This window comes from Neovison vison, chromosome X (genome assembly GCF_020171115.1).
Source record: "Neovison vison isolate M4711 chromosome X, ASM_NN_V1, whole genome shotgun sequence".
NCBI classification, from domain to species: Eukaryota; Metazoa; Chordata; class Mammalia; order Carnivora; family Mustelidae; genus Neogale; species Neogale vison.
In genome coordinates, this window is record NC_058105.1 from 52,786,102 (window position 1) to 52,803,669 (window position 17,568).

Here is a 17,568-nt window from a genome sequence, read left to right on the forward strand (position 1 = left end):
GTTACAAATACAATAATACATGCAATTAATGTAGGAACCTAGGTAACTGAATTATAATGATCACAGTAAAAGAAAAAACTTACCTTACATATTACCAGTCTATTTAGAGATGCAGGCCCACAACGCATTTTATACAAGCATTTAAACTGGATACTAATTCACGTTATGAGTATCTATTGATGACTAATAGGAAATACACTGTCTACTACATAGTACTCAAAAGATTCCAAAGGACAAGGCCAGATCCCAAGAATTTGAGGATTTTCTTCCCTAAAAATTGATGCACAAACCTACAAAAATATATATAATGCATAGTTCAAATGAGAAACTGTGTTAAAGGGTTTAAAAACTCTTAAGTACTTTATACCCAAAATGGCATTTTTTAAGATGATCCTATTCTGTCCTCATCCCATTCAGAAGAGCTAATTTCGGTTCAACCAGTCTTTCCTAACAGATAAGCAGATAAAAGAAACTAACTAAGATGGGAAATGGAACCAAATATATGAGAAAAGTCCAAAATCTGATACACACTAAGTTAAATCCTTAATATTAATCATAATCTTATCGTTTCCACTTTTTCCCCTGACAAGGTTACCTGGATTAAGAAAGTATTGGCTCATAAAAATTATCTATGTCATGCCACTGTAAATATTTAATGGCAACAGCAAATTTTAAACATACCTTTTAAAGGATATATAATATATAGAATATATTGCTTAGTGACAAAAACAAACACAGAAGAACACTTATTATAGAATTACCTCATGCTATATGGACAGTCAAAAGTTTTGGCATAGTTAGCAGTCAAAAAAAAATCAAAGCAATGTGAAATAACGGCTACTCTCTTTGTTTTGAGACATAAATGACATATAATTTTTTATCAGTTTCAGGTATACAACATAATAATTTGGTATTTGTATAAACTGGTAAATAATAACCACAATAAAGCTAGTTACCATCTGTCATTATACAAAGTTACAGGGTTTTCTCTTTTTTTGACAATGAGAATTTTTAATATTTACTCTCCTAGCAACATCCAAATATGCACAACATTACTAACTACAGTCACCATATTATATATGATGTCCCCATGAATTATTTATTTTATAACTAGGAATTTATACCTGTTGACCCCTTTACCCATTTTGTCCACCCCCAAACCTATTCCCACTGTTAACTACCATTCTGCTCTGAGTTTTGTTTTGTTCAACTATTTAGGTTTTTATTCCATATGTAAGTAAGATTATACAGGTTTTTTTTTCTTTCTCTGACTTATTTCATTAGCATAACACCTTCAAGGTCCATCCAGATTGTCACAAATGGCAAGATCTTTTTTTTATGGCTGAGTAACATTCATTTTATTTATACACACACACACACACACACACACACACACCCCACATCTTCTTTATCCACTCATCCATCAATGGACATTTGGGTTATTTCCATATTATGCTTATTATAAATAAAGTTGCAAATAACATCTATGTTATTTTTATATTGTTATCTATGTTAACAATTTTTCAATAATATATCAATAAAATATCTTTTCAAGTTAGTGGTTTTATTTTCTTCAAATAAATACAAAGAAGTGGAATTATAGAAGCATATGGTGGTTCTCTTTTCAATTGTTTAGGAACATCCATAATATTTTCCATAGTGTATGAACCAATGTACATATCCACCAATGCACAACAGTTTCCCTCTTTCCACACCTCCACTAACACTTATTTCTTGTCTTTCAGCTATTCTAACAGGTATGAGATGAGATGATATCCCATTGTAGTTTTGATTGCATTTCCCTGATGATTAGTGATGTTGAACATCTTTTCACATTCTTACTCACTATCTCTATCTCTTCTTTGGAAAATATCTATTCAGATCCTATGCCCACTTTTTAAATAGGATTGTTTTTTGTTATTAAGTTGTATGAGTTTTTTACATATTTTGTGGGGGTTTTCTTGGGTTTTTTTTTTTTAAGATTTTATTTATTTGTCAGACAGAGATCACTAGTAGGCAGAGAAGCAGGCAGGGAGAGAGGAGGAAGCAGGCTCCCTGCTGAGCAGAGAGCCCACGCGGGGCTAGATCCCAGGCCCCTGGGATCATGACCTGAGCCGAAGGCAGAGGCTTTAACCCACTGAGCCACGCAGGTGCCCAAGTTCTTCATATACTTTGAAAATTAATCCCTTATCATATATATAATTTCCAAATATCTTCTCCAAATCTAGGTTGTCTTTTCATTTTGTTGATGGTTTCCTTTGTTGTGCAGAAGCTTTGTAGTTTGATGTAGTTCCACTTATTTCACTTTTACTGTCTTTGCTTTAAAGAGTAAGATCCAAAAAATCATCACCAGGACCAATGTCAAGGAGTTTACAAAGTCTGCCTTCTTCTAGGAGTTTCACAGTTTCAGATCTTTACTCTTTAAACCATTTTGAACTAATTTTTGTGTATAGTGTAAGACAGTAATCTGATTCCTTTGCATGTGGCTCTCCGGTTTACCCAACACCATTTATTAAAGTGATGCCCTTTCCCCATTGTATATTCTTGCCTCCTTTGTCATAAATTAATTCACCACAGATGCATGAATTTGAGAATTCTATCTGTTCCATTGATCTTTGTGCCTATTTTTATGCCAGTGCCATACTGCTTTGATTACTATAGCTTTGTAGTTAAGTTTGAAATCAGGTAGTATGATGCTTCCAGCTTTGTTCTTTCTCAAAAGTGCTTTGGTTATTTGGGGTATTTTGTGATTCAATACAAATTTTAGGACTGTTTGTTCTATTTCTGTGAAAAATACCACTGGTATTTTTCTGACTCTGTAGTCAGAGTCATTATACTGACTCTAGATTCCTTTGGGTAAGATGGACATTTTAACAATATTCTTTCAATCCATGAACATGGAATATATTTCCATTTATCTGTGTCTTCAATTTCTTTCATAAATGTCTTATAGTATTCAGTGAACAGGTCTTTCACCTCCTGGTTAAAATTTATTCCTAGGTATTTTAGTCTTTTTTTTTTTAAGATTTTATTTATTTATTTGACAGTCAGAGATCACAAGTATGCAGAGAGGCAGGCAGAGAGAGAGGAGGAAGCAGGCTCCCCGCTGAGCAAGAGAGCCCGACCTGGGGCTCGATCCCAGGACCCTGGGATCATGACCCGAGCCGAAGGCAGAGGCTTTAACCCACTGAGCCACCCAGGCGCCCCCGGTATTTTAGTCTTTTTGATGGAATTGTAAATAGGAATGTATTCTCAATTCTCTTTCTGACAGTTAGTTCTTAATGTATAGAAATGCAACATTTTTTGTATATTAACTTTGCAGCCAGCAAAGTTACTGAATTCATTTATTTCTTCTAACAGTTTTTTGGTAGAGTGTTTAGGTTTTCAATATAAAAATCACGTCATTTGCAAAGTATTGCACGTCATTTGCAGTTTTATTTCTACCTTTCCAATGTGGATGCTTTTTCTGTTTCTTGCCAAATTGCTCTTGCCAGAATTTCCAATGCTATACTGAATAAAAGCTGATAGAGTGGGCATCCTTGTCTTATTCAATATGTTAGAGGAAAGTCTTCCTTTTTCACCATTAAGTATGAAATTAGCTGTGGACCTGTCATATAGAGTCTTTATTATGTTAAGGTACATTCCCTATATACCCATTTTTGGTATGAGTTTTTTTATCATAAATGGATGTTAAATGCTAGGATCATGTGATTTTTATCCTTCACTTTGTTAATTCGGTATATCACACGTTGGTTTGAGGATGATGAATCATCTTTCCATCCCTGAAATAAATACCACTTGATCATGGTATATTATCTTTTTGATGTATTGTTGAATTTGGTTTGCTAGTATTCGGTTGAGGATTTTTCCATCTATGTTCATTGGGGATACTGGACTGTAATTTTCTTTCTTTATGGTATCCTTTTGACTGGTTTTGGTAACTGGATATTGCTGGCCTCATTAAAATTAGTTTGGAAGCTTTCGCTTCTCTTCAATTCTATGGAACAGCTTGAGAAGGATAGGTATTAAATCTTCTTTACATGTTTGGAAGAACTCACCTATGAAGCCACCTGGTCCTAGACTTCTTTGTTGGCAGGTTTTTGATTACTGATTCAATCTCCTTACTAGTAATTGATCTATTCAGATTTTCTATTTCTTTATAAGTCAGTTTCTAGAAGACTGTACATTGCATTTCTTCTAGGTTATCTAGTTTGTTTACATATAATTGTTCATGATAGTCTCCTACGATCCACTGTATTTCTGTAGTATCAGCGATAACAACTTTCATTTCTGATTTTATTTATTGAAGTCCTTTCTTTTTCAATTGGTGAATCATTCTAAATATTGGCCAATTTAGTTTATCTTTTCAAAGAACCAGCTATTAGTTTCATTGATCTAATTGCTCTATTTTCATTTTAGTCATTATTTCATTAATTTACACTCTGATTTTTTGTTTTTGTTTTTAATTTTTTATTAACATATAATGTATTATTAGCCCCAGGGGTACAGTTCTGTGAATCTCCAGGTATACATTTTACAGCACTCACCATAGCACATACCTTCCCTAATGTACATAACCCAAACACCTTCTCCATACCTCCCTATCCCCCGGAATTCCTCAGTTTGTTTTGTGTGCACTCTGATTTTTTTCTATTTCGTTCTTTCTACTAACATTGTTCTTTCTCTAGTTCTTTTATATGGAAAGTGAGATTTTATATGGATTTGATATGGAAAGTTGAGATTTTCTTGTTTTTTGAGGTACACCAGTATCTCTAGGAACTTTCCTCTTAGAAACGCTTTTTGCTGAATCCCAAAGTAAGTTGTATTTTTATTTTCATTTGTCACCAAGATATTTTTTTTTCTTCTTTGATTTCTTTTGTTTACCCACTGGTTGTTCAGTAGAATGCTGTTTAATCTCCATATTTTTGTGATTTTTTCCAGTCTTCTTCTTGTAATTGATCTCTAACTTCATACTATCATGGTGGCCAATAAAGACAGTTGATATATTTCAATCTTATTAAATTTATTTAGATGTGTTTTATGGCCTAACTTGTGATCCATCCAGGAGAATTTTCCATGTGCATTTAAAAAAATGTATATTCTGTTTTTGGATGAAACATTCTGTTTATATCTATTAAGCTCATCTGTCTAATGTGTCAATAAAGGCCAATACTTCCTTATCAATTTTCTGTCTAGATGATCTATCTGTTCACATAAATAGGGTATTAATATCCCTACTATCATTGTATTGCTGCCAATTTCTCCCTTTAATTTGTTAATATCTCCTTTATATATTTAGGTGATCCTATGTACATAAATATTTGCAAATATCATATCCTTTTGTGGGATTGATTCCTTAATCATTACGTAGTACCCTTCTTTGTATTTTACTACAGTCTCTGTTTTAAAGTTTATTTTGCCTAAAAAAAGTACAGCTACTCCAGTTTTCTTTCCGTTTCCACTTGCCTGAAACATCGTTTCCCATCCTTTCACTTTCATCTGTTTAAGTCTTTGTATTTTAAGTGAGTCTTCTGTAGGCAAGATACAGATGGGTCTTATATTTTTATCCATTCAGCCATTCTACGTCTTTCTATTGGAGAATGTAGATCATTTACATTTAAAGTTATTATTGATAAGTACACACTTACTGCTATTTTGTTCACTGTTTCTGGTTCTCTTCCCTTATGGTTTGATTACTTTCTTTAGTGTTATGCTTAGATTCCTTTTTTAAGTACTTTTGTGTATCTCCTCTAGATTTTTACTTTGTGGTTAGAATGAGAGCCACTTATAAAAGCTCATATATGTAACAGTCTATTTTAAGATGACAGAAACATACGTTTTAATGCATTCTAAAACTCTACATGTTTTTAAAATATTTTATTTATTTGACAGAGAGAGAGAGATCACAAGTAGGCAGAAAGGCAGGCAGAGAGAGGGCAGAAAGCAAGCTCCCTACTGAGCAGAGAGCCTGATGCGGCCTCAATCCCAGGAAACTGAGATCATGACCTGAGCGGAAGGCAGAGGCCCAACCCACTGAGCCACCCAGGCACCCTAAAACTCTACATTTTTAATCTGCCCCTCCCCGTTTTATGTTTTCCATGTCACATTTTACATCTTTTTTGTGTATCCATAATTTATTACTATAGTTCAACCAGTTATTTTTACTTTTGTCTTTCAACCTCCATACTAATTTTATAAGGGACTAATATACTACCTTTACTATATATTCACCTTTGCCAATGAGATTTGTACTTTCATATGTTTTCTTATTAGTAATTCATGCCCTTTCCTTCCAATTTACAGAAGTCTCTTTAACACTTCTTATAAAGCTGGTTTGGTGGTTAAAACCTTTAGGTTTTGCATAGATAATCTAAATTGTATCACCTTGTCAGACACGGTATTACTTGGGTGGAAATTCTTCCCTTTCAGCACTTTGAATATACCATTCCACTCCCTTCTGGACTGCAAGAAAAATGTCCTGCTACTCTCAGGGGATTTCTCTTATATTAGACAATTTATTTTTTCTCTTGCTTTAAGATTCTCTCTTTAACTTTTGGCATTTTTTTTTTAAGATTTTATTTATTTATCTGACAGAGAGAGATCACAGTAGGCAGAGAGGCAGGCAGAGAGAGGGGAAGGGAAGCAGGCATTTTAATTGTACTGTCCCTTCGCATGGATCTATCTAATTTCTTATTTGGAACACTAAGGTTCCTGGATCTGAATGCCTGTTTTCTCCTCCAGTTAGGGATATTTGCAGTCATTATTTATTCAAAAAAGTTTTCTGCCCTTTCTCTCTCTTCTCCTCCTGGGACCCCATAACGCAAATGATATTCCACTTGATGTTGTTCTATTGGTCCCATAAGCTATCTTTGCTTTTTAAAATTATTTATTTTCTTTTTGCTATTCTGTTTGAATTAGTTCCACTGCTCTGTCTTCTAGATCCCTGGTCCTTTCTTCTGCTTCATCTAGTCTGCTGTTGAACCCCTCCAGTGTATTTTTCAGTTTAGCTATTATATTCTTCAGCCCTATGACTTCTGTTTGGTAGTTTCTTATATATTGTGTCTGTTGGTTAAAGTTCTCATGGTGTTCATCTCAACTTCTCCCAAGTTTGATGAGCATCTTTATGCCCTTTACTTTGTTCTTTTAGTAAGTTTTTGTTCCAATTCCCTTTAATAACAATATTCCCTCAATTAATAGCAACAAAGTAGAGAACATACAGTAGCTAATCAAATAGTTTCAAGATGTGTGTGCATAACAATGTCCCTCCAAAATAATTTTTCCCAAGAAGTTTCAAATTTACTTAAAAAATGGGAAAAAATATTGGCTAACATGTCACTTTTCTTACTCAACATCATCATCAGTAATATTTGCCTATGAAATTGCTTTACATGTAGAAAAATGTGAATCTCACACCTCAGTCTACATACCTAGATTAGCATCATGATAAGAATTTTGGTATGATGCAGTAGGTAAAAATGGTTGGCTCCTGTCTAGGAATAAATTTTTCCTAAACTAGCTATTCAGGTGTATGACCTTTTCTTTGAACTCTTCATCAGGTAAGTTACTCATTACCTTTCATTAAGACTTTTTTTCTAAGGTTTTATCTGTTCTCTTACTTGCAGCAGTCTTCCAGTCTTGAGGAGGTCCCCATATAAGAGATTAATCCAATCTTTAAACCTTGCCATAGTTCTTGGTTGTTTACTGAACCTTTGTGGTTGTCTCAGTAGCCTGATTTATTCTTAATAGGTCTCAGTGCTGAGGATGTGCCAGTACCTGCCAGCATTCCAGAAGTGATCTCAGTCAGCACCTAGAATCAGACTACCTGGAATCCAGACCATCAGGTAGCAGCTTTTAAAGTGTATAAATATATACAGTCCTCTAGGACCATAATCACAAGCCCTGCTGACCTCCAGACCAGGCAATTTGGAGGTGTCCCCTAGGGCAACAGTTGCAAAAGCCCGGGCTTCAGAAGCATGTATAAGCACTTTTCTGGGAGGTACCAGTGAGCTATTGTGAGGCTAAAGGAGAGTGGAAAGATGGCTTCCCCCAGACTTTGGTCCCTGAGAGCATTCCACAGCCTGTAGACATGTGGCAAACCTAAAGTATGACCCTCAAACTAAAGCTCCAACACAAGTAAATAGGACTTTTTCACAGAATGACTCATGGTGTGTTTCAGTCTGCTGTGTTTTGAAGGAGCTTTCAGCTAGTTTTTATGTCTTTTTCTGAGGGAACTGTTCTTTTTGTAGCTTTCAATGTGGTACATGGGAAGAGACTGAGTTCAGGATCTTCTTATGCTGCCATCTTGTACTGTACCCTCAATCACTATAGGCATTTAAAATGTCATATCAAGCATCATATTTTAAATCTATTATTTTATTTTATTTCATTTTATTTTTAAAGATTTTATTTATTTGACAGAGATCACAAGTAGTCAGAGAGGCAGGCAGAGAGAGAGGAGGAAAGCAGGCTCCCTGCTGAGCAGAGAGTCGGATGCGAGGCTCGATCCCAGGACCCTGAGACCATGACCTGACCTGAAGGCAGAGGCTTAACCCACTGAGCCACCCAGGTGCCCCTAAATGTATTATTTTACCTGACTATATACACAAAGAAATGTCATCAACAGAAATTTCTACCATGATTGCAATTAAAATACACAGAAAATAAATTTGCAGTGCAGAATCCTAAAAGAGAAGTTTATGTTCTTGTTTCCAGTATCAGGATATATTATAAAATATAACCACCACATACTCATAAATATTAATGTAATCAACTTACAAAATGTATGTCTAAACATAAAGTCAATATTCACACTTAGATATTTCCAAGTGCCCAAGGCATAATGACTTACTAATATTTTATAATCTATGTTATCTTAGCATTCCTTAAACAAATTTAATCTGGCATGATGAGATAATATAATTTGTGACAATGCAGTAGAAGGGAAGGGATTGATAAAAACTGTTCTAAAAATGAATGGAGATCTTAATAATAAACTTTTCAAAACATATATGGATATCCTATCCAAAATAAGTATAAGACACAAGCTGGCTTGCAGTGTTAAAACATAAGGAAATGGGAAAATAGCTATTCACTGAACATAACAATGATTATGAAATTAGAAGAGACTTAAATTGAAACTTTAATAGTGCTCATGCTATTCTGAAAAGATCGCTTATAATATACCATCATTAAACAGTCTCAGGTCTTATTTTCATCTGATTACCAAATGAGTTTTTCTACTTTATATACACTAGTTAAAAATAATTGCATTGATTATTTTTACTCCGATTGAATTGAGATTTTTAACAAAATCGTCACCCCCATTAAACTAAATGTTTTATAGTGGCAACTTCCCTAAGATTTCTAAGCCCATAAGAAAAATAAATCAAATTGAAGTGTAAAAAAGCCATGTTTTTTACATGAAGCAGCTACTTGAAACTCCAATAATTAATGTTTTGTCTCCCCCTTCTGGACTATACAATTATTTTTAAAAACCCACAAAGATTTTATCTTTCTCAAAGATACATTCAAATAATCAGCCTGACACAAGTACAACATTACATGAAGTAATCATTAAGACACTATTCAATTATTAAACAAAATTTCAATTTAATAATTCAATAGCAACTTAAAAGCTAGCCCCCAAGTACATACTGTCAGGGTTAGTGGTATTTTACGAATATTATTATTACTAGGAATTCTAGTATTAGGAATTATAGTAAGGAATACATCAAAAGCATTATGAATATTTTACTTTGAGCCTGACCGTAAGTTTGTACTTTAACAGGAACTTTCATTCAGTATCACCTTTCTCACTAGCATGAGGAAACAAATTTATTTGGCTCTATTTTGTGAAAAAGGTCCTACAATATTCATTCAGTCAGGGCCTCCATGCCCCAATTCGGGCAAACAAAGATACAACTGTTCCTAACCTTCACCTATGATGGGGTTGTCCTTTTGATTCAGATTATTCAGAAACATCGCAAAAGGTACAAAAGTAACATATTAATTATGTAAAATGGCTTATCTGGTAAGCAATACTACAAGCCACTAAAATGATTAGCTCTATTCTATCTGGGTACATTGAGTCACCTACAAGTATGCTTTAACTGCCTAATACAGTTATTGAGGCTTCAGTTTATAAACAGGTAAATGTTGTTAGGATGATAAACATATGTTCAGCAGCAAAGTGCAGAGGGTACATTTAAAATAGTAAAAGTAGGAGTTTAAAACCGTGAACCAAATTATAAAATTCTACTCTTAGTTCTAGAAGTGCTAAAGAAATGTTCCTGTGTGGTGATAATTTTATTCCTGTTTTTGTGATCTTACTAGTTTCTCCTTAACATATCTAACTGAACTCATCATTTTTTACTCCAAATTTAGTCTTGCTCCTGATTTCTCTATTATCTCAAATTACTACCATTTCAGTCACCCATGCTTAAAATTTCAGTCATTATTGTTGCAAATATCTTCTCTGCCCTTTTCAATCATTTGCTGAAACTAATTAATTTTACTTCCACAATCACTCATCTATACTCTCCATTTAGTTCCTCTTAACCATTCTCCAGTTAAGGGTTCTATTATTTAAACTACTACAACAACCCCCAGCTTCATCTCCCTGCACTAGTTTCTAATCTCTCTTATTTATACTGCTCAATTAATCTTCCCCAAATACAACTCAGATTTTGCCATCCATTGCTCAAAACTTTTCAGGATCCCTCTCTATTAAAGTGTAACTCTTTAGCATATCTCTCCTAAAATGACCTTAACCTACCTTTCCAAATGAGCAACCCACTACTACCCTTAACCTATATTTTTAGTGACTTTAACTAGCTCTTGTGGTTGGTCATTAAATATGCCCATACCTCCCGTTGTTGAACCCCACTCCAACCACACTAGCCTCTTCACTATTCTTCACATACTGAATGCACTCTCCTGCCTCTAAGCCATGACACTCTATGCTCTCCCTGCCTGTAAAGTTCTTCCCTAAATATTTACATAGCTCTCCCCAATTTCATTAATGTCTCTGCTCATTTGTCATTGCACAGAGGGGTCACCTATCTAAAATGGCACATCCCTGATCACTCTCAACTTTCTCATTTTACTTTTTTTTTTCCACAGCACTTAACTACCACTTGCCATTAAATTTGATGTATCATTGTCTGTCTCCCCAGCTAGAATGTAAGTAAGCTCCATGAGGAATATATCTGTATGGTTCATCATTCAAGCACCTGGCATGTAATAGGAGTCCAGTAACTTTTCGTTAAAAAGAAAAAAGTGAAACTGAGGTTACAGAGGTTAACAAGATCACAGGGAATGAATGAGTGGTGAATCATGGGTTCAAATTCAGGTCTTTTCCATCCCTAAACAGACACTGTTGCATAAACACCCTACTATTGCCCTAAGCACTCAACTATTTATGTTACTAAATTTACTAATATTTAACATTATAAGCTCTGGTCATTATAATTCTGTTTTCCAATTATCATACATAATCATGTCATTCTTACTTTTTTCCCCACAGAATAGTGATTTTTCCACCTGTGGGTAAATTATTCCTGGCTTAAAATGAAATCACATCAATCATTTTAGCCATTTTCTGTATCTTGTCAATATTATATTGAGACCACATATGAGTTTATTTTTTTCTAAAAGCCCAATAATAATATATACTACATAGCACATAGCTTCCAATAAACAGCAAAGCATTCTCCTTTTTCCATCTAACTGAATCATTCTTAATCCAGATCTAACTCAACATTCTTGATCCAGAATGAATCCTATCAAATAGCACACGTCTTGAATACTTACCAAAACAAAAAAGGCTGCTCCTAGTTTTATCTCATTTTACCATGTAATCTTCATGTTTTCATGTTCTTCATACCAAGTATTTAATAGAACTGAATACATTTAGCAAAAAAATGTAATTTAGGCCTACTACTTGCAAGCTTCTTTGCACATTAAATGCATTAAATATAAACATAAACTTCAAAATCTCCCTGAATTTAGTATTTTTATCCTCTTGTTTAGATGGGGAGACTGGGGATCAGAGAGGTTAAGTAATCATCTAAGGACACATAGCTATATAGCATATAGCAGAGTAGGAATCTGAACCCAGGTCTATCTACCTCTAAACTCATGACCTCTATGGAAATTTACATCCCTTCATAAGCTCTATACTGTGGACATAAAAAGACCCACTGGGTGACAGTATTATTCAAGGATATACATTACTGTAAACTAAAATAATCTAGGAGTATTATAACAGAAGCCCTTAACAAACACATAATAGAAAGTATAAGATAAAGCAGAAAGTGATTCTTTAAGAAAGTTAAAAATAAAGTGATACATAAGCACTTTATTTATAAGCTCATATAAATTACTAGGTAGAAATTGAGGCGGATGACTCAGGGATGGCAATCAGGACAGGCTTCAGGGAGGACTATAAAGAATGGGCAGAATGTTGACCAAAAAAAAAAAATTCTATGCCAAAAAGAGATCCTAGAATGAACAAAGTCAGAAGAAAGACTGCATGAGGCTGAGGGGGTGGTTATGTTCAGGTAACAACAGGCAGTTTTCCAGTCTGATTTTTAAAGCAAATTTATAAAGGAAAATAATGAAAAGTAAGGCTGACAGTAGTTAAAGACTGGGAGGGCTTCAATTCATTTCTGCTTCTAATCAACATTAGAGAGGCAAAAGAAAAGATAGGGTCATGCAGACTTAGTTTATTACATATTCCATTTTTCTAATTTCAACCTGGTTTTTATATGACTTATTTTTGACCAACATATATAATATCTAGGCAAATATAATAATTAAAGTGGTTATTTCTACAATGCATTCTCTCTGGAACACTTTTATGAAATTCTTATCTGCCATTTTTATCAATGAACACACACTTCTCATCTTTTGAAGACTAATGAGACCATGAAAAATAAGCCCTTTTGTACCTGACTTTCCATCAGAGTGATTTTAATGACTGTTTTCTCACTCCTCACTCTAGTCTCAAAAAACAACAAAGAAAAATCTTCCCCCTGAAGGCACCCCTCCCACCTAAACTCTAGAACTAATCCCTCATCATTTCCTCTAGAATTTGATACCCATAGTTACCTCCCTTTATCGCAGGATATGTGATGCAAATTCCAATGTGAGAAGCAGATCATAGATAAAACATTGGTGTAAAACAGTTTATACTGAAGATCAATCATAATATCCATCTAATTACATTGTCTTTCAAAAACACTCTCAGACAAGATGAAACTTTTCCATGAACCATATATAGCCCGTTAGCCTGACACTTGTACCTATACGGCCAATGTTTACCTCTCTCTTATATTAGACCTAGTATTTTATGTAAATGAGCTACTGGGGAAGAAAGACATGTAATGATTTATTATTAAAATACGTTCAATATTATACTAAGGCTATATGGTGGTGTTATGGAAAGGAAGGAGTTATGTAAGACAAATTCTCCTAAGATTGACATGATGCTTAATCCTGATGGATATTTAGGAGCTTTCTAGGCACCTTAGAGAAGAAAAGGGCATTCTAGCTCAAAGAAAGAGAATGTGCTTGATTTAGATAGAGGTACTAAAAGAGTAGGATGTTAAGGAATTGTCAAGTGTTCCTGTACAATCAGAGGACAGGCACATGTAAGAATGGAGATGGAGATGAAATTAGAAAAAGGAGCAGGGAAGAGATTGCAAAGGGCAATAAGAAGCCATTTGAAAGTTTTAAGCGGGGAAATCAGCATGATCTGTTTAATAGTGTAGAACTTGCATGGCCAAGGTGAGAGAGTGGATACCAGGAGACTACTTAGGGGGCTACGGCAATTACAGATGTGTTTAATGATGACTCTAAACTAAAGAAGCAACAGGGGACGCCTGGGTGGCTCAGTTGGTTAAGCAGCTGCCTTCGGCTCGGGTCATGATCCCGGCGTCCTGGGATGGAGTCCCACATTGGGCTCCTTGCTCGGCGGGGAGCCTGCTTCTCCCTCTGCCTCTGCCTGCCATTCTGTCTGTGCTCGCTCTCTCCCCCTCTCTCTCTCTGATAGATAAATAAAATCTTTAAATAAATAAATAAATAAGCAACAGTATGAGTAATTAGGGGACAGAGTTGAGTGTTATCTAAGAGAAATAATAAGAGAACTTCAGAATATGGAGAAATCGTACTATTTCACCAGCTCTGGCAAAAGCCATGCAGAAACCAGGCTAGCTTCACCTCACATTAAAATAAGCTCAAGATTCCCTTATAGGTCAAAACCCTATTTAACCCCACCCTCCCACATCTAGCCCCAGTTTAGTACAGGTCCTCCCTGATTCACACAAAAGTCTCCTAGGTAGCCCTGGAAACAAATCTCTCTTCATCCTAATCTAGTACTCCTCTAGTATGCTCTTCAGCCTACCTCCTGAGGATCTCCTGTGGTGATTGATAAATATGCAGATATCTTGGCCCTATCCTAGACCCCATGAGAGACAAAACTCGCATTTTTATAGACTTTCTAACTTGAGAACCATTGGCCTAATCCAGCCTACCTATACTAGTATCAAATTTGGTTTTTTTTAAACTCTGCTTTCCTCAAGTCAATTTCCTGTTCAAACTAACTTCTACTCTTCTAACTGGACTTCCAAGATCCTCCTTCAATTTGATTTTTCAAGCTTTCCAATATACACTCTTTGTTCCAACAACAATCAACCTCATCTCTTGCTTGCCTTTTCTCAGCCCCCTACCCACACAGTTTGGATCTTTCTATAGGCCTTTGGATTGAGTATTATTTTCACAATCTTAGAGCTTCTTTGTTGTCTCATCTCCCTTATCAAATCCCAGCCATCAAAATTAAGGATTCTTAAAAGCCCAGTTTAAGTCCAGAAACTTGCATCGAGTTCTCTCTAATTACTCTACGCCTACTTCTCTCTCCTGCTTATGAATTCCTAAAACACAATCAGCATGCTCAACTTAAGGACTAATTCTTTCCTCATATATTAGTACTGTAAGATCTTATCCTTATTTTCCAGTCATCAATGAACCTAACACTGTACTTGGCACCTAATAAGCACTAAAGAAATACTTGCTGATGTTTGAAATTATCCCCAAAAGATTGATGGCTTTTTATCCATGGATGTCACATAAATTAAAAGAGGGAAAAAAAAAAGACTAACTCAACTTTTAAAAGCAAAACAAGTATTATACACATTCACTATTCTGAATACTGTGGTACTTAATAATGTTAAAGGTAGTGTTTTCTGCCCTGTTCTCTAAATACAGACTGTTTAGTCATGAAGACAAGGCATTCACAAATACGTCTCAATTACACAGGCCTCAGGTCATGATCCCAAGGTCCAGGGATCAAGCCCAGCACTGGACTCTGCAGTCAGCACAGTGTCTGCTTAGGTTTCTTTCTCTCCCTCTCCCTCTGCCCCTTCTTCCACTAATGTACTCTCTCTCTAAAATAAATAATCTTTTAAAAAAAACTCTCTAAAATACATAATCTTAAAAAAAATCTCTAAAAGGCAGCAATAGAAAGAACCTTAAAAAATAATGTACACCAATCACTTCAATTTATCAATTTAATATCTGAACCTCAAAGAAATTACAGGACTTGTCCAAAGTCATACAGCCAATGAGTACCATCTAACAAAGACAAAGACCTAGACCTCGTGACTGCACTTCAAAGGCTGTTTTCATTAAACTATGTGCTCAGTGACACTAAAATCCAAGTAAGATACATTAATAAGAATCACTGCCAATATAAACCAACCTATTAGAGTCTCTCCCTGCCATCGTAAGACACTGAGGTAAAAACATCCAATTTCATCAGAATCATAGGAACTGGGATGCCTGGGTGGCGCAGTTGGTTGGACGACTGCCTTCAGCTCAGGGCGTGATCCTGGAGTCCCGGGATCGAGTCCCACATCAGGCTCCCAGCTCCATGGGGAGTCTGCTTCGCTCTCTGACCTTCTCCTCGCTCGTGCTCTCTCTCACTGTCTCTCTCTCAAATAAATAAAATAAAATCTTTAAAAAAAAAAAAAAAAAGAATCATAGGAACTGAATCATAAAATCATAAACACAGGTACAACTCCAAAAAAAATAAGTGAAACTTTCAAAAACAAAATATACAAGCATATTCCAATTCTAAACATTTCCAAAAACCACAGGAAAAATAGTTAACCATAGCTAAATACACATCAACTGATCTTAATCATCTTGCTACTTTGGTAGAATATACTCCAAAAGCAAAACCAAACATATAAAAAATAATATAAGCAAAATCACTCAATTCCCAAAAGCACAAATTCATACCTAAGGGTAAAACACATCTTTTGTACTCACCATAACTTTACTTCCAACTATCTGCATGCAGTGGTCAACGGAGAGTGGTTATGGTGTAAAAAAAAAGAATAGCAACAGTATTAGTACTCTGAAGTTTTCAAAGAAGTTAAGTGTTTAGTAAATTAGTAGATAGCTAAACCTATGTATACTTCCAACACTTTAGATCTAGAGGCTAAAACAAATATACCAGTATTAATTTCTACCATATTCAAAACATGTGAAGTCTGCAGAATAAGAATTACCAAATAAAAGAGTATTACTGTTTGAGGATTTTTTTTTTAATGTACGGTCATGGGCTTATATACTATGATCTAAATCTTAAGTAATGTAAAATTAAGTGTAACCAGGTATCAGATATTTTATCAGCCTCACAAACACTCAAAAAAATTAGCAGTAGAAAACTGAATTTTTTCCAATGTTTTTCTTTCCTCGTTATAACAAATACAATATTAAGGATGAAATCAGGCATCTTAGAATATAAATGGTGCATTTAAAGTCATATACATTATGAATTGAAAGTTGAAAACTGGAATATTTTATATTATTATTTTAAGGTTTTTAATAGTTTTATATTATACTTAAAAACTATAAAGAAGATAGCTTGCTTGTGATTCTAGTTTTCTAGGTTATCCTAGCATTTGTATTATAAGAGGAGTTAATATAATATAACATGAAGACAAAAAAGCAGTTATATGTATAAACATGCATATATTCATAGGGAGGAAACAGTTCAAAACCTGAAACTTTGATTGAGCTTTCCTAATAGTAAGAGATAACAGAATCTGAGAAGCTGAATTGTGTTTAAGAAAGCAAGAAGTGAAATCAGAGTTCTAAGATAATGTAATGCCAAAACCCAATTATAAATCAAATTGTTGTTATCAAATTCTTACAGTTAAATATCAAGCAATGTCCAAAAAAGAATTTATGCAGTTAGTTAGACAATAACTGACAGCCATTATTATCAGTATGTGTTCTATTTTCCAGCTAGTACTTTTTTTTCCAGCTAGTACTTTAAAAAGGAAAAGAAAATACTGAAATGCCAGGAAGAATCCTAAATTAAACAGGATACCACAAGACACAAGAAGATATTGAGAGTTGTCAAGCAAATTATTTCAGAGGAATCCATGAATCTCCAAACAGAGAAGCAGCTTTCTTAAATATTCATTCAACAGACTATTTGTAGGCAGTGATTATTTAGTTGAATAAAAGCCTCTTTGGTGCCATTAACAGTCTTCTGAA

At 34.7% G+C, this 17,568-nt stretch overlaps 1 protein-coding gene across 4 annotated transcripts in view; it reads right to left on the reverse strand.

Annotated features, from left to right (window-relative positions):
- Nucleotides 1-17,568, reverse strand: part of DIAPH2 (diaphanous related formin 2) — a 980,408-nt gene that overhangs the window by 879,707 nt on the left and 83,133 nt on the right. For 3 of the 4 annotated variants that reach the window (XM_044235542.1, XM_044235544.1, XM_044235545.1), the window contains exon 5: nt 16,330-16,350. The exons of the other annotated variant lie outside the window; for it this stretch is intronic. In XM_044235542.1, coding sequence (XP_044091477.1) covers nt 16,330-16,350 — 21 coding nt within the window. The remainder of the gene's footprint in view (nt 1-16,329; nt 16,351-17,568) is intronic. 4 annotated transcript variants of the gene reach the window in all.